Raw genomic sequence first — 25,373 nt, 5'->3', positions numbered from 1 at the left:
CTCTTAAAATCCTAACCCTTTCTTTCATGACCTTTTTGTTTCTTAACCTCAACTAGCTCTAAGGAAGACCTCCTATGAGGTGTTATAGATATGGGTAATGTATTGGGCACTAAGTCCATGGAAAATGCAGTCTCACACTAAGGCAATAAACCATAAATGTCTTCTCAGAACACTTCAAGAAAAATCTCTCACTAATGGTATATCCTTGATCGCTACCTTACTCAGTTACTCTTAAGTTTCGAAGAAGCTAACATCATATGTATACTTTGGCATTCTTTTTCAAAGATGCCTTCACCTGGTTGGGGGTGATGAATCTCTCATCCTTACTCTCAATAGACTCACCAAACACAACAGTATGAAATGAAGAGTTATGTTTTCAAGAGAAACCCAAATTAACCTTCTATCAGAAAAGTTGAGCTCACAGAAATTAAAGCCCAAAACAAGAGTCAAGAAGCTTATAACACATTTTAACTATAAAACCTCTAAGATGTTCTAAAACTCATTTTCTCACTTCCAAGCCAAAAACATAATCTCAAATTATTTATTTTAATAAAAAAAACAAAGTAAAATATTTGATAATTACTAATATGTTTATGTAATTAGAAATAAAAACTGGGATGCTACAAATATCTTATGAAAAACCAATAAATAATTAAGTTATGAGGGAAAGAAAGTTAGCAAATTGGAAATCAATGTAAACATTGGATGTTGATTTGGAGTAATTATTGAAAGGTTACCCTTAGTTGCATGTTGTAACATGTTATACATACAATATGACAAAGATAGTAATTTCATTAATTACTCAAAATCAACATCCAATTAATGTTTACATCAATTTTTGATTTGGAAAAAGTTTATTTCTTATATTAAACCTCTTTCACTCGTAAATTATGTGTTGGTTTATCTTTACATTCGTTCAACGAGATATTATGTTCTCACTAAAAACATCTAATGACATGATCCTGATCACAGAGTACCTAGTAGTTATTTAGTATAATGATAGCATCAATGATGAAAGTGTTAGTGGACCTTTTTTGGTTAGGCTAATACAAAATCTTGCGAATTGCAACTATGCAATTATGGTAGCAACATCATAATTTCGTAAGTGCATTACATTTGCAGTTATTGCCATATTTTTTCATAATATCGACATTAAAAGGGTGTGAATTGAAGGTTGTGAGAGTAAGGTGGCAACTAATACCCATGTTAAAAATCAACTCTCCCCAAAGCTTAAATTCGTAGGTGAAAATAAATGAATATTTTTTTGTCTATCATTTTATCTTGTCTTTCATCATTTGTCGTGTATATCTTGTTCATTGGTCACATTAATTATTTTTAGTTACTCTAGTAATATGATTTTTGACTTAAATATGAATTTAATTTATGTAAGTTTGTGTTTTATCAATTTTGATCCTAATAATTTTTTTTGTTAATTTTCTGTTCTTGCCGCCGGTCAGAAGCCTATGCCTTGGCTTTGCTCGTTTAACAATAAGGTCATACTCAAAATTTTTGAAAAGTCTTTTTAGTTAAATATGTTAAGTGATAAGCTTTTAAAAAGGACTTGTGTAATTAGCAATGATAATGATATTATTATTAATATGATACACAATGTTATAATTATTTTATTGAAATTAAAAAATTATTTTAGTGATTTTATTTTATTGAAATTAAAAAATTATTTTAGTGATTTTAGTTTGACACATGTAATATTTGTAAGCAAGTTTTTATCACATTTTATGGTTTAAAATTACCTTATTGTTTTTAAAGAAAATATTTGATTTTTTTTAGAAAAAAGTAAATACAAATACAACATTGATTTGTTGCCTGTATGTAATATAGATCTTATGGAATAAAGAAGAAGCTTTAAACCCAGGAAAACTGAAATTAAATACTAAGAATCGAAATTCCTTATTTATCAAACAGAATACTAGGACAAAGTTCCAGTGCAAAAGGGGTGGCCTAGACTAATCAGCAAGGCTCAGTCTCTCTCAGAAGCTTCTAAATAACCGTTTCCACTGTTTGCAAGACAATTGCTCTTTATCCAACGATTATTTACTCTTTATCTGCGTCAATCTTTGAAGGGGTTCCATCATTTTTAGCAGCTGCTGATTCTGATGGGCCATCATCTTCAGTAGGCTTTGAAGATTCAGCATCATGGACATTAGATTCTGCTGCTTCGCCAGTGGATTCTGGTTCAGTTACTGGAACGGTCTTTTTGACAGTTCCAACTTTTACATACTTGCCCATAAACTTGTATTCCCAGTCTTGCAAGGCCTCAACCTCAAATGGGCCAAGACCAGAGATATCTCCAGTTAGATCTTTCTCTTCAAAAGACATCTTTGCTAAAGCTCTGCTAGCATCCTTGCCAGCAAATAGAGCATAGGGTCCACCAGGTCCATAAAACATTCTGGTAGGACACATTACAGAAACATTGAAAAAATGGAAAAGAAAAACATATTTTGTTGGTGACATTCAAAAGTAGAAATCAAAAGAAAAATCAATATAATACTTGCTCAACTAGCAAGAAAATCAGGTATGCTGTGGGTTTTCTGATGATTCTCACATCTACGTTCTACAATTATAACCTTAGTAGTTCTCACTAGAAAATTATGCATGTTAAAAGCAATTTTAGTCTCCCAAGTTTTCTTCAAGCAACTCAAGTCCCTCTGTTTTTAAATTTAACAAATCTGGTCCCTCTCATCAATATTCTCATACCTAAAACCCTCAAAATCATATTTTCTATTCAAATAGTAAGGGATATATGATGAAATTGAAACATGAAATACTTTTAAAAACTCATGTTAGAAATTTAGTGAAAACTTGATAAAATTTGAAGGAAGTTGTGAGATTGGGGTTTGAAGAGGGAAATTTCTAACTTTTATTCTGAGTTATGTTTGATATTTTGGTTGGTAAAATTTAAGTGAAACCAGGTTTAAGATGATGTAATTGGTTCAATTGTGATGGTTTTGAGTAGAAAAAGAAAATTAGAGTTTCATGTAGAAAGAAAATGCCAAAGAGGTAACGGTTGTTAAGGAGACAATTTCATACTAACGACTTGAGACTTTTCTATGGTAACTAGAACAGACTGAATAAAGCAGCAAAAACAAAGCAAGCAACTTAAGGATAACTTGTGTAATCAGAATTAAATAAAACTCTAAATTGACAAACAATGCACAACTGCCCATTACCAACCTACATAACAAATAAGATGCATTTGTTTTCCCTTCCTTGTCACACCCACCAACCCATCAATCACAAACTTGCATGGTTTAATACTGTCAAGAAAATGGTACAAAAATCTTAGCTTATTGGACAACTTAGATTTGGATTAACCAGGAATTCTCAAGTTCATAACTTGACAAGGTAGTCTTTCCAGGTGAAACTAAAAAAAGTAATAAGCACACTTTCATTATTTCTAGTGGCAGAAAGAACACTGAAGTGAGAAATACCCTGACATAGCACCTCAATCAATCTTTCAGCCCATTTAAAACTGAGGAACATATTGATACTATATTTCATCAAACTCTCTTTAAAATGCATGAAAACTACAGTTAGAGACATTGGAAAGTACACACAGCATACAAAAAAAGGACAGTCTTTTCAACAAAATAAAAACAATTTTTGACTTGAATGGTGAGTGGAATGAAATGGAATTGGAAGGAACAGCATAGGATAAAGTTACCAATATATCATTCGGACATTTCTACAGTGGAACAAAAACAGTGGAATTAAAATAAGATTATTATAATCCTATATTTCCCAAATTGAAAGGAAAGAAACGGAGGGATACTGGATTAAATGGAACAGAATGCATTCCATCACACTTTAAATAATCCAATGAATGTAGCCTAGTAGCATTCAATTCTTTTTCACTCAATTGCATCCCTTTCCATGAATATAAACTTAACCCTTACCTGGTGCCTGGTGGACTAGCATAAAGTTGGAAGGAAGAAAATTTGAAATGAACGTCACTTTATACTTAATGCATACTTGACTTTCAGTTGATAAAAGGAGGAAAATAATACGAATTAACTTTCTCTCAAGGCCAAAACTTTGGTTAAATGTCATTTTCAGTCAGCAATTCCTTTTCCTACAACCCACTTTTCCACCTAATCAATGCAGACCCAGAGGCTAGGCTAGCAGAAGTGTCGACCAAGAGTTGAAAAATGGAGGCCTAAAAAGTAACAACGTAATTCAATAGTACAACATTGAACAACTCCATACACATTCACTATCTTCACTCCTCCAATTCCCACCTTCCTTCCCATTTTCCACTCCCACCAAGCATACCCAAAAACACTTACTAACACATGAGTAGGATTGCATCCTCTCCTCACCATGAAACAAAAACAAAATCAAGAACCCAATCCACAAATGGGCACAAAATACATACGCCTAAAGCATACCAAAAGAAAGGGGGTTCAATTTTCAACAAAAGTAACCCAATGAAAAAAAAGAAAGAAAACCCTTGAAACACATTTGTCCAACAAACATGCAGTTTCTTAATTTATCTTAGTGTTGTTCTCTAATCGGAATTGAAGTTTCACCTCGATAATGTATGTTAGAAAAGTAATTCAAGTCTTTACTACATGAATCAACAAAATAAAACTCTAATTTTGACTAGAAAACAACACCAAAAACATCTATGGAACTGCAACTAAGTTTCGCCCATTCATGAAATGCTCATTTCAGGGATAAAAAAAACTCAAAAAGCTCCGTTGACCAAACAAACGAAACCAAGACCTCTAAATCACAGAAAACAAAAAGGATAAAAAACAAAAATCAAAAACATCAAAAGGGGTCTTGTGTTATGCTGAGGTAGTGTAATTATATTCATCATTATACCAAACAAACGAAAACCCAGAACCCAGAACCCAAAACCGCAAAAAACAAAAAAGGGTAAAAATCAAAAACAACAAAAGGGGTCTTGTGTAATGCTGAGATAGTGTTATTACAGTACCAAACAAACGAAAACCCAGAACCCAGAACCACAAGAAACAAAAAGGGCAACACTCAGAAATCAAAAACTAAAAAAGGGGTGTTGTGTTGTGCTATTAAAGTTATCATGAATGGCTATACCTGCTCTGGGAAACATCATAGATCTGGCCCTTGATGGCCATGAGGAGAGGCTTCTCGGGATCGGAGCCGTCGTAGGCCTTGAGTTCTTCCTCGGTGACCTCGCCGATTTGAACAGGGGGTCGCAGAGGCTCCATCTGAGGCTCGAAGTCACGCGAGGCGGTGTTGTGGCGGTGGTCGGAGGAGGAGGGGAAGAGGCCCGAAACGACGTAGTAGAGGGCCAGGATGAGGGCCAGCAGGGTGAAGAAGGTGTTCGGAGAGAGCCCCGTGTACGCTTCTATGGCCTCCTTCAGTGTCTCCCATAGTTGCAAAGCCATCTTCTCCTTCTCTTGTTGCTGCTGCTGCTGCACACTGTGTGTGGTTCAGTGTTTGCGTGCTGGTGTGTGTCAGAGAGAGATAAGGGAGAGTTGAAAAAATGTTGTCTTCAACTCATTGTGAGTATTTTAAAAAATTAAGTTCTTTTAAAATCTATAACCTTCTATAATTATAAAGGAAATAATCTATTAATTTCATCTTTATTTTAGATATTTTTGCCTTTCGATTATTCAAAATCATTATTACTTTTTAACTTTAACTTCGATCCCTAATTTATCTCTCATTTCGATTTTAGTTATATTCATGTGTGTTGTGAACATTTTAAGTTTGTGAACATGAAGTGTATTGTATTTGCATGGGCTTAATATGCTAGCTTAAGAAAGCATTGATCAAATCAATGTTCACTTATCACGTGTTTTAATTGGATGATGAATGTGAATTTCATGTATCATAATTGATATGTGATAATTAATATTTCTTTTTAATATTTCATCTTTCATGAAAATGATATCTAATCAAAACATGTCACAAGACAATAATCAGTATAACATTTTTTTTAGTTCTAGACTTAGAGATTGGTATTGTGAGATTGAATAAAATTCTTCAATAATTTCAAAAGAAGATCACAATCAAAACTAAAAATAATTTGTCTACCTTATACCAATTGTTATATTTCTTAAAATAAGGTACATCCAAACTTCATAGGTAATTTCTAAGTCCAGCAAAAGATATCTTTTTTTATTCAGCAAAAAAAATCTTGCACTCGCAGCATAAATCTGAAAACTTTGTCGCTTAACGCGGAACTTGAGTTCGCGTTTCGAATTTTAAAAACTCTACCTTTGCTTTTCCCTCTCGCCGGAAGAATCTTGGTCTCATCAGCAACGTCTCAATCTCCATTCCAATGGGCGTGAAGAATCTGTGGGACGTCCTCGAATCGTGCAAGAAAACGGTTCCCCTTCACCACCTACAGTTACCTTCCATTTCCCCAAAACTATGTTTTTTTTTTCTTCCTTCGAAACGGTGTTGAGTGAATTGACGCGGGTCTTTGTTTTGTGTTGTTTCGTTGGTCAGGAACAAGAGGGTGTGCGTGGACCTGTCGTGCTGGATGGTGCAGCTTCACAGCGTGAGCAAGTCGCACGCCTGCGTCAAGGAGAAAGTCTATCTCAGAGGACTCTTTCACCGTCTCAGAGCACTCATTGCGCTCAATTGCAGCCTCATCTTCGTCTCAGGTTTCTCACATTGTCTTTTGTTTCCTTCACTTAAACACAGAGGGTGCAGCATTGTTAGTTCAGTTGTGAGAAACACTGATGGAGACTGACTTAACTTTAAAGGAAAAAAAAATGTGTTTTTTAATCCATATAGTTCCGGTCAAACAATGTTAAGTTTCCTGTACTTTCATATTGAGGAATTTGGCTCTCAAACTTTAAAATTCATGTGGATTTCGTCTCGATTTTTGGTGTTTTTTTCTATTTTCATAAATAATTAATTAGGGACTAAATTTACAGTTTTTTTTTTATAAATCGAGTACCAAATTCACTGACACTTTAGACTTTTGGTATCAGTGGTGTGTATATGCATATAAGTTTGGTTGCAGAAGTTGAGTACATAAGTGTGTACATGTATCAGGGTTTGAAATTGTAGTTGTGTTTGTGTTTGTGAGAATTGGGTGCTTTGCATAGGCTGAATATTCCAAGTAACGAAAGCATTCGGCAATTCTTGTACCAAGCCGAGAAACCTTAGGGTATGCTTGTGTGTGTGTGTGTGTGTGTGTGAGTGTTTTAAATTTTAGTTGTGGTCATGTGTGTTGTGAACATTTTAAGTTTGTGAGCACTGGGTGTATTGCATTTGCATGGGCTGAATATGCTAGCTAAAGAAAGCATTTGGCAATACATATACCAATTCTGGAAAACTTAGGGTATATTTGGATGAAGGCTTTAGTCATTTTAAAGTGAGCGTTTTCATTGTGAGATTTGAGAATGGGTCTCATGATATTGGTGTAAGCCTTTTGGATCTGATTTCTCTATTTTTTTTCTCTATCAATATTTGACACTTGATAATTATTATTAGCATGGGCTTTGGTTTTGACCTTTTCACTGTCACATCTCAATTCCTATGATATGATCTGACACAATCACTGAGTACAACTACACAAGTAATACATTTCATATCACCCTATCAGTTCCAAGACTCCAAGTTATTGGCTGGAAACAGGGCGAGTGGCATAGCGCCGTAGCCTATGCTGGCCCCTGTTATCTAATCCAAGTTATTGTCTTGGGACATGTTACTTATTGGTCTTATTTAGCGATGACAATTAAGATCTTTCTTGTTGACTTAATTATGGTGCTTTTATCACCATTCATTCTACTTATTTGCCTTTTGAATGTATTTACATTTACATAATTCATGCATATTGCTTCCCAATGACTAATCTTTGATATCTGGTAGATGGAGCTATTCCTGCCATCAAATTATCAACCTATAGGCGTCGCTTAAATGTTGGAAAGGAGGTTCGTAGCTGTCTCATATTTTTTTCTGTTGCAGTTTCTTGTATATACTTTATACATCTTCCATTCTTTTACTTATTGCTTTTACTTTTTCTTACTTTCTTTTATACTAACTTTAATCAGTCAATAATAATGAAGCAGGTACAGGTAGCACAAAATGAAACTAACTTACAGAAAGCGACTTCATTACAGAGAAACATGGGGTCTGAGTTTTCTTGCATGATCAAAGAGGCTAAGGTCTTGGGGATGGCTCTTGGCATTTCTTGTTTAAATGGGTAATATATTATTGAATTGAAGTTAAGGTTCAGTGTTTTCTTTCAGGGGACACTCATATTGTGTCTGGTAATTGTTATTGTTAGTGTTAAATATATTTTACTTAGATTGAATAACAAATGAAAATTTCTTTGTAAATTTATAATAGTAATACTAATAATAGTTCAAGAAGAAAGTTTTTTACTTTTACCGTGTTGATTGTTGAACAGTTGTCAACTTGACTAATAATTTTTCCTTTTATTTAGTGCCTCTATATATGAGTGCACTGATTCATTGTAAGAGATTCAAAATGCTCAACATTGTTGCATTATGCTTGTATAAAAGCATTGAAAATGTGCTTAATGTCTTGTTATCAAGCTGAATAATATTTCTGAAACTTTGGTTTTTAACCGTACTGAATGGTGTCGTGTGATCCATGTAACCGAGCTCACCTAGTGGAATAAAGCTTTGTTGTTGAATTAGTTTATTGGAAAAGTTGCATTGCTGGATAATAAAGAAGTTACTGCACAATTTGAACTAATTTTATTTTGCTCTTTACTAAAATTCAGGATTGAAGAAGCTGAAGCTCAGTGTGCTTTGTTGAATTTTGAATCATTATGCGTAAGTACTGTGTATACTTATCTATCTTCAAATTCCTTTTTGTACCTACTTTGTAATTTCTGATATTCATTGGATGCTGATGCTATTGCTGTTGGCTAACCTATCTGTATTGTTGTCATTCGTTCATAATAATTATGGTAGGATGGGTGTTTCAGTTCAGATTCAGACATATTCCTTTTTGGTGCAAGGACAGTATATAGGGATATCTGCCTTGGTGAGTAGACAACCTTGTTTTATCATTGGTGAATTTTCTTTGCATTAAGTATGTTTTCATACGACTAATGATGAGTTGTTTATTAATGAGTTAGGAGATGGTGGATATGTTGTTTGTTATGAGATGACAGATATTGAAAGAAAACTTGGATTTGGAAGGGACTCATTGGTAAATTACTTATTGACTTTTCAATGTACTTACCACAATGTTCACTTTTTTATTTTTTATTTTTTTAATAGATGATCTTTCATTGTTCAGTGTTGTGCAATACAAATTCAGTTAGATTGATGCATGTGAAGGCCCAAAAGAGAAAGTTAGGTCCATGGACAGTAGGTTAAATTATTTCTTTACACTTAATGTCATCACGGGAAGCCTAATTGAAAAGCCTGTTAAAACAGAATGTATCAGCATGATTGACATTTGACATTCAATTGTTTGAATATGCAATGGTTCTTCATGTCTTGTATTGAATACAGAAATTTTACATGCATGTCTGTGATAGTTTTGTTTTGTTTTATCCCATCCTTTCTTCCCTACACACGTTGATGGTCTAATAAGTAATAATGAAATTAGTGACATTTATGTTTTATTCAATAAGTGTTCCAATTGTATATATATGTTGAATCAAGGTTATTGTGTTCCTTTCTGGTGAAAATCAGTAACCAAGGTACTTGTGATCTTCAGATTGCTCTCTCCTTGCTTCTTGGCAGTGACTATTATCAAGGAGTTCATGGTCTGGGTCCAGTAAGTCCTGAAATTTGTTTTTCATAATCATATTACCTTTTTTGGCTTTTCACCCCTTGTTTTTAACAGGGCTGGAAATTACATGTTTTACATATGCTTATTTTTTCCATGGCTGTAGGAGTCGGCTTGTCAGATAGTCAAATCAATTGGAGACAAATATATTCTTAAGAAATTTGCTTCTGAAGGACTTGGATGGGTCAAAAAAAGAAAAGGTATACCTTCTATATTACATTCTAATTTGATAATCTTAATCTTAATATTATACAGCTGTTACTTTTTGTCAATTTTTTTCCAATAAATTTAGTTGTAATAATTTTGCATGCAACTCAGAATTGTTACTATATATGTAAACTTTTCAGAGAATTAGGGACATTATCTGTCCAAATTAATATTTGACAAAGAGCGGTTTTAATTTTTTTAAAAGAATTTTGTCAACAAATATATCAGGATTTTGTTTACAGGTTATTAACTGTATATATATATTTATATATAATAAATAGAACTTTAAAGTCTGAATTATTTAGTCTCTTACATGTCCCTTTCCATTAGCAAAATGCCAAAACCTTTTGGCTTGAAGCATGGATAATGTGAATGCTCACCTACCTTGTTTTGAAATTCTGCTTTTTATTAGAAAAATGGGGGTAACAATGATCAAACTCTAGACCACTTAGTGCCTGTTTGGTTCGGTGCTCATTATTGTGAATGCATGTCAAATTGAAGCAAAAGATACTTGCTTTTGTGCCATTTTTAAAATTTTGACTAAAATTTCTTGGAAAATGTGGATCATGGTCTCAGATTCAAACATGCTACTAATCATGCATGCTTTGATACCATGCCATGAACCAATTATCTCCGCTATCTGAAAATATAATATCAGCTAAGTTAGTATATTAGAAAAAAGCTAAATTAACACTAACTGATTACTGTCCATATAAATGTAAATTGTTAAGCAATGAGATGTTAAAGTGGGCCCAATATAATATCTAATTCTAAACCAAAGGATGGAATTATATACCTAATATCTTTGTGCTTTTTTTATGTCTTCTAGAATGCATTGTCTGCATTAACTTGTACACAAATGTTGACTTGCAGTTAATAATTATTTTTGTCAAATGGAGGATTGTTGGTGTCTCTTGAACATTGTATCTTAGCTTCTATCTTTTGTCTATGCAGGAGGTAAGAATGATTTACGGCCGGATGATAACATTTTACAAGTAATTAATGCTTATATGAAGCCAAAATGTCACCAAGCAGATTCAGATATTGTGCACAAGTAGGTTTATCTTTTTCATTCATGGTTTCCACTCATAAAGATTGATTCTTAATACTGATTGAAATATATTCAATATACTCACTAATCCGAACATGTGAATACTGAGTCAATTTACGTCTGGTATTGTTAACTTATCTCATTCTCTTTCTAGCTAAGAAAGGTCATGTCTTTCTGTTATGGTTTTTAATACTGATTACTAATCAGGTATAAATGTTAATTTCTGAAAACAGATATGAAGTCCATTTGAAACAGTTACAGATATCACATGTTTTGTTAAAATTTAATTAAGCTTCTGAGATTCTTAATTGGAATTTTATTTTTGATGTAACCTGATGAATTAGATCTGGAATATAAATTATATAGCATTGTTGTCAGCTACTTAAAATTTACTCATCTCTATAGGGCTCTTGCTCAATATCCATTTCAACGTACTAAACTCCAGCAGATATGTGTTGGATTCTTTGAGTGGCCTTCAGAGAAAACAGGTTCTTCGTCTTCTTTGACATATTCTAATAGATCAACAATTCATACCTCCAGTTGAATAATTTATTATAGTAAAATGTCTTAACAACTAATTTATTTTGTGGTTTGGGGGTGGCCTGGGTGCACAACTGTGAGCACTTACTACTAAGTAAAGACTATTTTGTTCATTGGTCATGTAATGAATTGTAGAGTTTACATTTAGTCCTAATCTAACTCAGAATTCTTAGTGATTGGAAGTATAAAGTTGAGCTGTGTTGGACTTTTCATAGTTATTTTGTGTTGCTAATTTACATTTCATTAAATAGATGGGTATATCCTTCCAAATATAGCTGAAAGAAATTTACGACGATTTGCCAATTTGCGTTTAACTTCATCTGAAGTTGGACTGAACCTTCCTTTACATGAGGTACTGCTAACCCTTTCCACTACCTAATTAAGATTTCATTACTGTCAGAGCTCATGTGAAAAGTTTTAATATTTAAACATTATTTTAAACTAAATAAAAGAGTGACTGCTCATGCTTAGAATCACGTGGCATTTTGATAACTGATGTTCTCTTTCACATGTTCATCATCTAAGATCAAAGCTGTCCATTTGATTAAGTAATGTAAGTATGCTACAAATTTTCTATTTTGGTAATTATAACAATGGTTCAATTCTTCGATGATCATTGATTTACAGTAGCTTCTACTGCATTCAGTGTATCATCAATAAACAGGGAAATCTTCCATTCATCGAGTTTCTATAATGCCGTTACTATTATTAGTGAACATAAATTTTATCTACAGGCTCCTTATTTTTGAACCTGGATATATACAAGAATCTTATTTATATTATATCCGATCACAGATCCCTGTGAAGTGTCCTGTGTCAGAAATCATTAAGAGCCGAAGAGTTCAAGGGAGAGAATGCTACGAGGTTTCTTGGGAAGGAATGGATGGACTTGAAACTTCAATAGTACCTGCAGATCTTATAGAAAGGTAATGTAAATACATAATTGATGAACTTACTTTACTCCCTAAAACACAGAAAGGAAATGTTTTATCTGATTCTTATCAAATGTATATTTTGCTTATTTTTTGCTTGCAACTTGAGTTAGTATGCTGTTTGGTTTATTGCTGCATCTATACCAAGTATCTTTTAGAACAATTCAAATTCAAGAAGGCTGGTGGATATATAAGATAACTTTTTGTTTAGGGTGCCTTTCATCATTGTCTCATTATTAATCATCTACAGTGCTTGTCGTGAGAAGATTTTGGAGTTCGAGGAAAGAAAAGCTCAACGGAAGAAACAAAATATTCAGAAAAGAAAACCAAAGAAAAAGGAAACTAATTCATCTGTGGCAGAGCTTGATCTAAAACTTCAGAATTTGTTGCTTGATATTAATTTGAGAGACGAAGCCAACTTCAATGCCTCTGATTCTTCAGGAAGGATATCAAGAATTACAACTGATATGGCTGAAGCTGATCTGAATACCACAGACTTGTTGCCCCTATCACATGACATAGAACACACTGGGTTAATTCAGAATACTAGCAGTGAGGTGGTTTCCAGTATAGATAAAAATGAGATCATAGATCTTCTGAGCCCTTCCCCACCTAAGAAATCCAATTTATTCTCAAAATGTCAGCAATCAAGTGACCAACATATTGAAGTGATTAATTTGAGTGATTCAGAAAATGACATGTCCGTTGAACGCAAGCAGAAAGCGAAGGAGCTGAGATTGTTCTTAGCTAGTATTAGGAATGAAATTCATTGAACAATGTTTGTACAAGTAATATAAAAGCAGGTTTTATTAGTATTGATATCACACATTGACTAGAATTTAGTACTTACAAGATTGACACCCTCCCCAACTTTCAATTCGGTTTTGTAAGATTTAGTTAGATTGAAAGTCCAACTTTTAATAGTGTAATTAAAAAACAAATGAGTTACCATTTGTGATCTTACATAAATCATTTAAATAATTTGAAAAAATTGATTTAGTTGTTTCATCCAAAAAAATGAAAATATTTCAGACAAAAACAAGATTTTTAAGGATATGTAATTTATCTAATAACTCCAATTCAAATATCATTTGAGATGAGTAATTTATAAATATCTCTTTGAGTCTTGAGGTTATCTTAATTTTTGTAAATGCTCTCAAGAAGTCTACCCTAGTCTTAATTAGTCTCTGGGATCCAATTTACCTAAAAAAAATTCTTATTAAAAAACATCATTGCATTGTCATACAATCTATTGATTTCAATATTAATTACCACTAAACCCTCTTATTCTGAAAACCTATATAAAGAAAAGCCAAAATGTTATTTGATCAAGATAATAGAAAAAGAATGAAAATATTACCCATAAGAGATTTAGCCCAAAAAACTTTACTCCTTCCTTCCAATACATATACCCTTGATAATAACAAAATCTATACCTTTTATGAATTTATACAGGTTGATATTGATTAAATGGAAGTTTAAAATTAAATGGATAATAAAAACAAGTTTATGTAAGTTTTTTATTCATAGAAATAAAAAATAATTACTACAGAGTTTTACAATAACTCATGCACCTGTTCAACCAATTAAATTAGATCCCATTGGTTTATGTAAGTAATTTTACACTTGTCCTAGATTTTAATTTGACCATTCATGATCAAATCTAATGGTTAATATTTATTTTTCATTCATGTGAAAAAAAACAAAACTCACTTGATACTTCCCTGCTTGTTTGCAATCCATAGGTTCTCACCAAGTTTTATGTTAGCTTAAATAGTTAACTTTCTTGATTATGTGGCCTTCGTGTTGCCTCTCATACGATATAATATGACATTTATGTGGCAAATTAAATACCTATATTTTAGAAACCCTTAACCCAAACCTTAAGATTCTATTTCCAAATTTCTGTAACTATTCTTCATTTGTGGTCAAAGATGACAAGGGCATTTGTTTTAATCGAGTTTGAACATGGGGCCGAATAGGAGATTCTGACATTGTGGAAAATAGGCAGTGAACTCCCATATACTATGACTGATCGAGTCAGAAACTGATCGTTCCTTCTAGCAGATGGATATTGAGTTTTTGTTGCACTGAAGTGTTGTGGATAATTGTGGACAGTCATCATCCTAGAGATACATTTCTCAATGGGGTAATGCCAATTTTTGCCCCAACTGTTAGCCATAACACATTAATAAAATGACATGAGAATTGTTTAGAAGCAACTCAAGAAATTCTTGTTAAATGCAACTTGTTAACCACCATATACTATGATTGAAACCCATGTAAAAAAAAATCACAGATTGAAAATGTTAAATCTTGTAAGATGATAGGATTCCTAGAGCAATTCAACCTTCTATTTTGGATTGTTACGGAACTTGTGGATCACACCATTTCTTTACCACTTAAGGACCTCACAAAATCAAACACCGCATTATTTTAAGCCACAATAAATTTTATTATACATTTTTACCAGCTGATCTTCCAAAATTGTGTAATGAGACATAGACAGAGTAAAATTCGTCCCAAAAAACTAAATTCGTTATGCAGAACAAAGACAGAGTAAAATTCGTCCTCATTTCTATCTCTGTAGTCATTCCCATGGATGAGGGTAAGTTCCCAACAGAATGGTTGCTTTGTGAATTCACTTCCACTAGAAATGGCCAAATCATCCAACAATTTGGTATTTCTCCTGACAAATTATTTGATGCAAGATTCAGAAATTCTAATTTCATGGATTCAGAGAATGAATTGCTTGAAAGATCTAACCGAAACACATCACTTGAAAGATAGGATAATTTACCACATAAGTGATTTGAGCTTAGATCAATAGTATGGATAGATAATGGATTCTTTAATGTAGTCCCAAGCTCACCATGGATATGATTGTAAGAGAGGTTTAAATACAAAACCTGAGAAAGTGCTTCTCACATCCGTATGGGAATAGAATCTAAAATCCCCGTGTTAGACAGTCCAACATCTTGAAGTTTGTTTTGTGACTGAATCCATGATGGAAAATTGGCACCTTACTGCCACGATCTCACATCCAAAGAGGTAAGCTGAAAATTAGGAAGCCAATTGGGACCCACTTTTAAAGTGAAATTGTTCCCTGATGCATGAAACTCCTTCAAGCTTGTAAGATTTCTAAGATCATTTTCCTTGACAACTCTTTGAAAAAGATTGCCATCAATATGAAGAGATGACAATTTAGAGATATTCATGAGATGACAATTTAGAGAGTGATCAAAGACTTTCAAATCGATTTCCACTGAATTTATCAATAGACAGATCAAGATATCTTAATGTTGAAAGTTTTCCAAATCATCTAGAAATGGCACCACCAATTGAGTTGTTGTAAAAATCTAGCATGTCAATATTTTTAAAAACTCCAATTTAATCCGTCAAATTGGGTTATTTTATCATCTAGGGATAAATTTTTTCTGTTTTTTTTTTTCTCATGTGGGTACTTTTCAAATCATGCCCCAAAAGTGAATAAGTCTTATTATAACATTTAAGTTATAAGTCATAAACATCTATTATGATTTATTATTTTTTTTAACTTAAATCATAAAATTATTTATGCCTCCTTTTTTTATTACTTCAAAGTCATTTAGATTTTTTTTTTTTAATTTTACGACTTCAAAATTATAAGTTTTTTCTATTACGATTTTAAAGTGATAAGTTTTATTTTTTTATTTTATTTTTCCTTTTAGGACTTTATAGTCATTTTGGTTTTTTTTTTTACGTTTAAATTTTTTAATTTTAGAATTTTTTATTTTCTTGTATTTTATTTTTTATTTTGTTTTCCTTTTTTAAAAAAATGTTAATTAGTATTTATTTAATTATTAAATAAATATTTTATTTGTTTATTTATAAAAAATAAAATTAAATGACATTATTAAAAGATTATCTAAATTTTAAATAAACTAAATATGAGGAATGAATTTTTGGACAAGTCAAAATTTTGAAGATGTGTGAGGTTTGGAATACCACCAGGGAATCGGACCTTGGATTTCATTACCCAACAACAAGTGAATATTTGAAATCTCATTTCCAGAGAGATTCAAGCATATGGATAAATTTCAAAGAAACATAACTTTAAAAAAAATAGATACACTTGTGCATGTAGATGCAATGACAACAATTCCCACAGTACAACTCATGCATTAAATATAACACATTACTGAAAATTGAAATATAATGGATTAGTTTGTTTAAATTTATTTGTTGAAATAAATTATTATTTTAATAAAATATGTAACTTTTTTTAGTATATTTATCTAAACTGCTTTTGTTTCTTTTAAGAAACATCCCATAGCTTGCTTAAAAAAATGCTTATATAAAAAATATTTATTTCAAAATTACTTTTTTTCTTTAATTTTAAAAAACTCACCCAATATTAACTTAAGCAACTGACCAAACACGTGGTTTCAAAACTTGGTTTTAACCAAAGAGTTTATCAAATGTTTTTTTTTAGTAACTATCTCAATCTTAATCTACGTGATTTAGCAAATGTTTTTTATCATGGAATTACAACTAGTTGATCTAAATTACGACATTAACTAGAATTCATCTGTAATATTATGCTCAATATGCAAATCTTTACATCCCAAAACAGAATTTACATAAGGCTCTAAACTCTGAAAAAAAAAAAAAAAGATAGCAATGACTACAAATTGATCAACCTGCCAATACAATGATAAAACATCGGTGTATTCTAAGCAACACTAAACACTGATACTAGATGAGCAAAAAGATTGAAGTTTGAACCACACTTGATCAAGGAAATGAAAATAGGCATACCTCCATGATCTACAAATAAGTAAAGGAGCAATCACTATCCAGAATCCCACAATAAATCCAATTGCCATACTGACAAAAAACCAATTCACTCCATGCCCATCACTTCCTTCATAACTATGAGTTTTCCCATTGGAGCTGCAGTTTATGGGCAGTGGTGGACCACATAGATTGTTGCCAATAAAGCTGGAGGCATCAAAGGTTTGCAATTGAGTTCCTGTTGGAATATTTCCCTTCAAATGATTGTAAGACAAGTCTAGCATGCTCAGAAAGCTCAAATTTGCAATGGTTGGAGGGATTTCACCAGAAAGTTGATTCCTCGAAAAATCAATGGACTGTAACGATCCCATATTACCAATACCTTCTGGAATAGGACCAATCAATTGGTTGTGGGACAAGTTCAAAAAGTTCAATCCATTTATATCTGTGATTTCTCTAGGTATTTCTCCTAATAATTTGTTACTTGACAGATCAATGCTTGTTACCAAACCCAGAATGTTTTTGTACTCATCTCCTCTTCCTTTCAGCCATAGTAGCACACTAACTATATCATAATTGGAGGAGTATTTTGCATAATTCGGTGCTGAAGAATAGATTCTGGGATCTGTACTTCGGTTCACTAGTGTCATGGCACTCAAGTTATTGAAACAGCTCGGTATATTGCCAGACAAATTGTTTTTTGCAAGGTCTAAAACCTGAAGATGACTCATCTGACATATTTCATTTGGAATGTGACCGGAAAAACTGTTTGATCGAAGGCGGAGGATTTTCATATTTGAGAGCTTTTCTCCCACCCATGTTGGAATACATCCTGAAAGATTATTTTCTCCAAGATCCAAGGATATCAATTGGCTAGTCTTCTTCAAACTGGTAGGAAATATTCCCGAGAGCAAGTTGTTACGAATTTCTAATGACTGCAGCTCAGCCAAGGAACCCATGGATGGGGGGAAGTTCCCAACAAAATGGTTGCTTTGTAAATTCACTTCCACTAGAAATGGCCAATTAATCCAACAATCAGGTATTTCTCCTGACAGATTATTTGATGCAAGATTGAGAAATTCTAATTGCATTGGCTTGTCCTGATTGTTACATAAAAAATCTTGCATGGATTCAGAGAATGAATTGGTTGAAAGGTCTAACTCATACACATCATTTGAAAGATAGGGTAATTTACCACATAAGTGATTTGTGCTTAGATCAACAGTTTGGATAGATATTGGATTTTTTATTGTAGTCACCAGCTCACCATGGATATGATTATGAGAGAGGTTTAAATACAAAACCTGAGAGTGTGCTTTCCAGAACCAAGTGGGAATAGAATCTAAAATCCCCGTGTTAGACAGTCCAACATATTGAAGTTTGTTTTGTGACTGAATCCACGATGGAAAGTTGGGACCTATCTGCCATGATGTCACATCCAAATAGGTAAGTTGAAAATTAGGAATCCAATTGGGACCCACTTTTAAAGTGAAATTGTTTCCTGATGCACCGAACTCCTCCAAGCTTGTAAGATTTGCAAGATCATCTTCGTTGACAACTCCTTGAAAATTATTGCCATCAATATGAAGAAGTGACAATTTAGAGAGTGATCCAAGACTTTCAAATGGATTTCCACTGAATTTATTCATAGAGAGATCGAGATATGTTAAATCTGTCTCCCTTGAGTTGCGGAGATTTCCCAAAAAAGTCGGAATTGTTCCTTCAAGTTGATTATATGACAAAACAAGTTCAACAAGAGAAGTCAAATTTCCCAAAGAAGTTGGAATGGTTCCTTCAAGTTGATTGTATGACAAAAGAAGTTCAACAAGAGAAGTCAAATTTCCCAAAGAAGTTGGAATGGTTCCTTCAAGTTGATTACCTGATAAATCAAGTTCAACAAGAGAAGTCAAATTTCCCAGGGCATCAGAAATAGTCCCATGCAAGTTGTTGCCCATTAGGTTCAGGAACTTGAGACGATGAAGACCGTATAAGCAATCAGGTATAGAAGATGAGAATGAATTGAAAGACAAGTCAAGATTTTGAAGAAGTGTGAGGTTTCGAATACCACCAGGAATCGGACCGTTGATTTCATTACCTGATAATTGAAGAGAAACAAGTTTCTTCAATTTGAATATCCACTTGGGGACAAAAGAAATGGCAGGGGAATAACTAGTGTAGGAAAGATGGAGAGTTTGCAGAGATGAGAAGTTGAGCAAGGATGGTTCATTATAGTGAGGGAGTTTGCAGTGTGACAAATATAGGTGGGTCAAAGAAGGAAGAGATTGGAGAGTGTGTAGCCAATGAAATGCTTTGGATAGGTTTGCATTACTCAAATGAAGATATTCAAGCTTCCACATACTTGATACCCATTCTACATTTTCAGCAAACAGAGGTTCGACAACAGAATGACCTCCAAGGCCAAGATAGACCAAATTGGAGAGATTCCCAATCTGAGATGGAATCTTCCCCATGAATCCATTACCAGAGAGGTCGAGGTGAGTCAAGGAGGTCATTGCACAAAGGAAAGAAGGAATTGACATACCTTCTCCAAGGAATTCATTGCCGCTCAAGTCAAGATATCGAAGCTTAGAGAGATTCCCGATCTGAGAGGGTACTGTTCCGTTGGCAACAACATAACTCAGGTCAAGATACACCAAATTTGAGAGATTCCCAATCTGAGGAGGAATCTTCCCGTGGATTCCAGTATCAGAGAGGTCTAGGTGAGTCAAGGAGCTCATTGCACAAAGGAAAGAAGAAATTGCCATACCTTCTCCAAGTAAATCATTGAAGCTCAAGTCAAGATATCGAAGCTTAGAGAGATTCCCGATCTGAGGAGGAATCTTCCCCATGAATCCAGTAAGAGCGAGGTCGAGGTGAGTCAAGGAAGTCATTGTCCCAAGGAAAGAAGGAATTGACATACCAGCTCCAAAAAATATATTGCCGCTCAAGTCCAAGTAATTCAAATGTTTTAAATCAGCCAAACAAGGACTTATCTCTCCACCAAAGCTCCATCTCCGATAAGATTCCCAATCGTGGTCGTCATTGAAAGGAGAATGTGAAGAGTTGAGGTGAAGCTGAAGAACGTGGGAAGTGACGCTGTGGCAGAGGACTCCATACCAGTGGCAACAGTTGGTATGATTATGATTCCAAGACCAAAGCCTATTTGAAGGATCATTCAGATTATTCTTAAACTTGAAAAGTGTCTCACGCTCACTTGGGATGCACACACTCTCTCTGCATGGTAAGCTCAACAACCAAAGCTGGACAAAGACAAGAATATAAATGGAGGAGGAATTCATGATCACACAAGAATATATAGAAAACAAGTGTAGTTGTTGGTTCTGCATATAAATCATCAAACTTCTATTATTTATACTGCTGCCCTACCTGTTTTTTTCTTCACTTTCATTATTTTTTACCTTTTTTATTATTGTGCCAAATACTAAAATATTCTTCCATTCTTTTTTTACGCTGATCGATTTAATTATCCAATTCTCCCGAATTAATTCTTAGAATACGAAAAAAAAATTAGTATCATATTTTATATTTTTTACAAGTTATCAACTTAAATAAGAGGAGAAACATAATTTTAATTTCTTTTTTACTTTTTAAATAATTGCAAGTGCCAGATTTAAATAATCATGAGAATACTCACGTTCAATATAATATTCTCAAAAAAAAAAATCCATATGATAATTTAAACAATCTATAAAGAAATATAATTTATTCTTGTGCCAAATACTAAAACTAGAAACATTTTTTATTTTAGTTTACCGTATAGAATTGCTTAAATCAATGAAATTTTTATTTTAAGAAAATATTAATGATTTTTTTTTAAACTTTAAGTAGTTTACATCAAAGGTAATTAAATTTGGCTTAATTAGTCTTCAAATTTTAATTATTATTCAAATCAACCCTTTCATTAAACTATACTGCTTTCCATTTTGGCGAACTGCTTTTCTTTCTCATAATGAACTTTCCACTTCCAATGATGGTTGAACATTAATAATTCTTCATCTATTTTGTCTAAAAATTTCCAATCACTTTTTGTGAGTGGTGTGAATGTCATGCAGACAAATGATGTCCAAGCTCCACTTTTTCCATTCATTGCAAGTTGTAAGCAGAATGTAGAATGTACGTATAATAAAATAATGAGAATGGCAACTGCTAGTACTACTTAATTAGAACAAAAGTATCAAAATTAAAACGAAAATAACTTTGATGCTGTTAATATATGAGTTTAATTTTGATAGATAGTGTAAAAATTTAAATTATTAATTAATTAGAAATCACCAAATGATTTGTAAAACAATTAGTAAAAAAGTTATAGGAAATATGTATAATTAGTTAATTGCAAATGAAAGTGTATTTAAATTAAATTCTTAATTAACATATCCTTATTGTGATATTTTGTATATTTTTTATTTAATTGAGACAGTGGAATGAGATCGCACTATAATTTTCATCACGGGTGTGGTTGTCCAATATAATAGGGATGGTTGGTGAGGAATTTTGGAATGTTAGTTGGTTTTAGACTATATATCCTCTTGTTCAGTTTTCACATTCTTGTTGGTTAGTTTAAAAATCGAGATGATACTGGATAAATCTGAAGTCGTGTATAACACTTTCAGATTGAATCAAATTTCAGGGTTCAACCAAAATTGTTCAATCGGATAAAATCAGAAGATTATAATTCAAGAGTTTTGTTTTGGTCTTGTATGTTTTGTCACCAGTTATGCTTTCTGAACCAGAATGATTATTTATGATCAAAGAAAATGTGGTTTTTGGCGGTTGATGGAAGTTATTTCTTTTTAAAAATTGCCGTTGATGGAAGTTTTAGTAACTTTCATGTAACTTCCAACATTTGCCTAAACCGAACATCTCGTTATTACATTAAAACAAGCGTGCACTCTTATTTTAACATTAAAGAGATCAATTACACTAAAATGTCCAACAAACCTCCCCCAGTTTAGTGTAATTACCGATCAAATCACCAAAGTCATAACATACAGCAAACTACTGCATAGATGAAATATCGTGACGATTGAATTTCATCTTAGCAAATTACACGTTTCAAATATTTGAATATCAAGGTGTCACTAAGGATTGAACCCTTTCTATTCATAATGAATACATGAAGATAATCTGCACAATAGTTTATAACATTACTCTTGCTCGACACTAGTTTACTAGCCTGTGTCCCTATCCTTCATAAGCATATCAAAGCCAAGTCCCAGCTTCTTGAAGCGGCTAAACTTCATGCTTATATAGGTAGTTCTTTTCTTTCTTGCACCTGCAAATGCAATTTTTCAAAAGAACCATTGAGAAGTTATACTTCAACCTCCTTAACTTATAGAACCGAACACATATCTTTTGGGATACTTTCGATGATGTGTTCCAATCTCTACATGTTAAGCTTTCCACATTGAATTCAGCACCTAATGTCATATTAGATGGGAATTGGGTATCTTAACATAAGAGATTTCAAATGGACTTTAATCCTAATCCCACAACCGACCTTTTCACGAGATCTCTACTTAACCCTTTGGTTAAATGATCGGCCAAATTATACTGAGTTCTCACAAACTCCACTGATATCACACCATGCATGATTAACTCCCGAACCATGTTGTGTCTAACACCCAAGTGTCTAGACTTTCCATTATACACTTGACTATATGCCTTAGCCAAAGTAGCCTGACTATCACACCTGATAGACATGGGAGGTACAGGTTTGGGCCACAATGGAATCTCATAGATCAGATTTCTTAGCCACTCAGCTTCTTTACCAGCTGTTGCTAAAGCTACAAATTCAGATTCCATTGTTGAATTTGTAATGCAGGTCTGTTTCTTGGATGCCCAAGAGATAGCACCTCCTCCAAGGAGGAATACCCAACCACTTGTGGATGAATAATCCTCCATATTGGTTATCCAACTTGCATCAGAGTAACCTTCAATAACCGAAGGAAATCCAGTATATGTCAAACCATAGTCAATGGTTCCCTTTAAGTACTTGAATACTCTATTCATAGCTTGCCAATGATGAGAACTAGGATTACTTGTAAACCTACTAAGTTTAGCAACAGCATAAGCTATATCAGGCCTAGTACTAATCATTGCATACATGAGTGATCCTATCGCCCTTGAGTATTCAAGTTGAGACACTGCTACACCTTTATTAGGTAATAGCTTCAGGTTAGGATCAATGGGAGTACTTACCGAAGAACAATCTTTAAAATTAAATTTCTCCAATATCTTCTCAATATAATGTGATTGAGAGATGGAAATTCCATTGTTTCCACGTTTGATCTTTATTCCTAAGATCACATCCGCCTCCCCCATATCTTTCATATCAAATTTAGAAGACAAAAATGCCTTAGTTTCATCAACTTGATCTTGGTCGATACCAAAGATCAACATGTCGTCTACATACAGACAAATGATAACTCCTTTTCCATGAGTATCAAACTTGCTGTATAGAAATTTATTTGCTTGGTTTATAACAAAACCACTAGACAACACAACCTCATCAAATTTTTGATGCCATTGCTTAGGCGCTTGTTTCAAGCCATAAAAAGATTTCATCAGTTTACACACCTTATTTTCATTTCCTGGCATAACAAATCCTTCAGGTTGTTTCATGTATATCTCTTCATCCAATTCACCATTTAAGAATGCAGTTTTCACATCCATTTGGTGAATCACCAGATTGTGGATAGCAGCAAGTGCTAACAACAGTCTAATAGTGGATATCCTAGCAACAAGAGCATATGTATCGAAAAAATCAATACCCTCCTTTTGCCTAAAGCCTTGGATAACCAATCTGGCTTTGTACTTGTCAACAGTACCATCCACTTTCATCTTTCTCCTAAAGATCATCTTACATCCTAATGGCTTACATCCAGGAGGTAAGTCAACCAATTTCCAGGTATTATTTTGCATGATGGAATCCATCTCACTTTGGATTGCTTCTTTCCAGAATACAGCATCCCTTGAAGCCATTGCTTCACTAAAAGTCTTTGGGTCTTCCTCAACATTAAGGCAATATTGATATTGAAATTCAATATCATTCCTTGACCCTTCAACCAAATAGAGTTGAAAGTCATCCCCAAATGACTTAGCCTTTCTTACTCTCGTACTCTTTCTAGTTTCAGTACTAGTTGAAGGTATATCCTCAATATTAACTGAGACTTTCGACATGGAATTCATGTCCTTTGGCCTAGGTATAGATGTAAACCTTTGTTCATCAAAGATAGCATCTCGTGACTCTATAACCGAGTTCACTGCAACAGAATCATTAGATTCCAGCACATAGAATCTATATGCTTTAGAATGTTCAGCATATCCAATAAATATGCAATCTATACCTCTTTCACCTATGGTTTTCCTTTTAGGTTCTGTAAGCCTGACTACAGCCCTACATCCCCAAATTTTGAGATAACTCAAATATTTTAACCTAAATATTATTTTCTTTTTCATTAAAAGTTAATTAGTGAGATATAAAGATGTGTAAATTGCTTGTTTAACTTGGTCTATCATAATTATTGAGATCATAGTTTTTTCTTTAATAAGTCTTGGTCCAAATTTCTCCATGTATTAAAAAGTAAATTAGAAGATCTACAAATTAAGAAGTGTGGCATGTTTTTTTAAATTATAAAATTATGGTCCTAGCTATTTATTGTTAGACCACAAGTCTTCATATATTAAAGTTTTTGTCTAAATTTCATTTACTTATGTGGTGATAGTTTAAGAATAGTGATAGAAGAGAAAAATAAATATATAATTTATTAAAATATTTAACTCCCTTGTGCGAATTAGTCAAACTCCCTTGTCACTAGGTCCATCTAGTGATTATAAATATAATCAAACAATTCAATAAAACACAAGTCTAATTGTCGCTATTGTAATTCAATAATTGTATTATATTTTTTTTGTTGATAAATTTTTTAAAAAAGGTTGGTGTTTTTAGTAGAATGAAAGCAATTAATACATTGATTTCAATGCATTAATTGAATTCTGATTTGACTTTTAATTAAAAAACTGCACATAAATGTTTTTAAAACTATTGTGTGGTTTCCCTGGAAAAAAAACTATTGTATGGTTCTATTATAATTGACTAAATTTGAGTT

General features: G+C 33.1%; 2 protein-coding genes across 4 annotated transcripts; one reads left to right on the top strand and one right to left on the bottom strand.

Moving 5' to 3' along the window:
* Positions 1 to 1,884: 1,884 nt before the first annotated feature.
* Positions 1,885 to 5,539, bottom strand: LOC100807452 (membrane steroid-binding protein 1). Its single transcript, XM_003548152.4, has 2 exons — positions 5,080 to 5,539; positions 1,885 to 2,407 (listed from the first exon to the last, which is right to left on the bottom strand). Exons 1-2 carry the CDS (start codon positions 5,391 to 5,393, stop codon positions 2,053 to 2,055), a joined length of 669 nt encoding a protein of 222 aa, XP_003548200.1. The 5' UTR covers positions 5,394 to 5,539; the 3' UTR covers positions 1,885 to 2,052.
* A 569-nt stretch (positions 5,540 to 6,108) lies between these two features.
* On the top strand, positions 6,109 to 13,280 carry LOC100806919 (single-strand DNA endonuclease 1). Of its 3 annotated transcripts, none has more exons than XM_014769233.2 (14): positions 6,109 to 6,360; positions 6,463 to 6,620; positions 7,837 to 7,898; positions 8,034 to 8,170; positions 8,717 to 8,768; positions 8,910 to 8,982; positions 9,080 to 9,150; positions 9,667 to 9,726; positions 9,845 to 9,938; positions 10,900 to 10,999; positions 11,402 to 11,484; positions 11,788 to 11,888; positions 12,332 to 12,462; positions 12,719 to 13,280. In XM_014769233.2, the coding sequence occupies exons 1-14, from the start codon at positions 6,293 to 6,295 to the stop codon at positions 13,239 to 13,241; spliced, it is 1,713 nt and encodes a 570-aa protein (XP_014624719.1). In that variant the 5' UTR covers positions 6,109 to 6,292; the 3' UTR covers positions 13,242 to 13,280. The 3 variants fall into 3 exon arrangements, with proteins under 3 accessions (XP_014624719.1, XP_006599605.1, XP_006599606.1); XM_006599542.3 differs by having other exon boundaries at positions 9,077 to 9,150; XM_006599543.3 differs by having other exon boundaries at positions 6,110 to 6,360; positions 8,037 to 8,170; positions 9,077 to 9,150.
* The last annotated feature ends 12,093 nt before the right edge of the window (positions 13,281 to 25,373 follow it).

Source organism: Glycine max, chromosome 16 (assembly GCF_000004515.6).
Source record: "Glycine max cultivar Williams 82 chromosome 16, Glycine_max_v4.0, whole genome shotgun sequence".
NCBI lineage: Eukaryota > Viridiplantae > Streptophyta > Magnoliopsida > Fabales > Fabaceae > Glycine > Glycine max.
Note: the sequence above shows the minus strand (reverse complement) of the source record. Positions and strands in the feature narration are given on the sequence as shown.

Excerpts from the sequence above, each read along its gene's own strand:
- LOC100807452 (XM_003548152.4), bottom strand. The coding sequence starts at position 5,393 with ATGGCTTTGCAACTATGGGAGACACTGAAGGAGGCCATAGAAGCGTAC. Across the intron at positions 2,408-5,079 it reads TATGATGTTTCCCAGAGCAG|AATGTTTTATGGACCTGGTG; the intron begins GTATAGCCATTC and ends GTGTCCTACCAG.
- LOC100806919 (XM_006599542.3), top strand. The coding sequence starts at position 6,293 with ATGGGCGTGAAGAATCTGTGGGACGTCCTCGAATCGTGCAAGAAAACG. Across the intron at positions 11,485-11,787 it reads GTGGCCTTCAGAGAAAACAG|ATGGGTATATCCTTCCAAAT; the intron begins GTTCTTCGTCTT and ends TTCATTAAATAG. Across the intron at positions 12,463-12,718 it reads CCTGCAGATCTTATAGAAAG|TGCTTGTCGTGAGAAGATTT; the intron begins GTAATGTAAATA and ends AATCATCTACAG.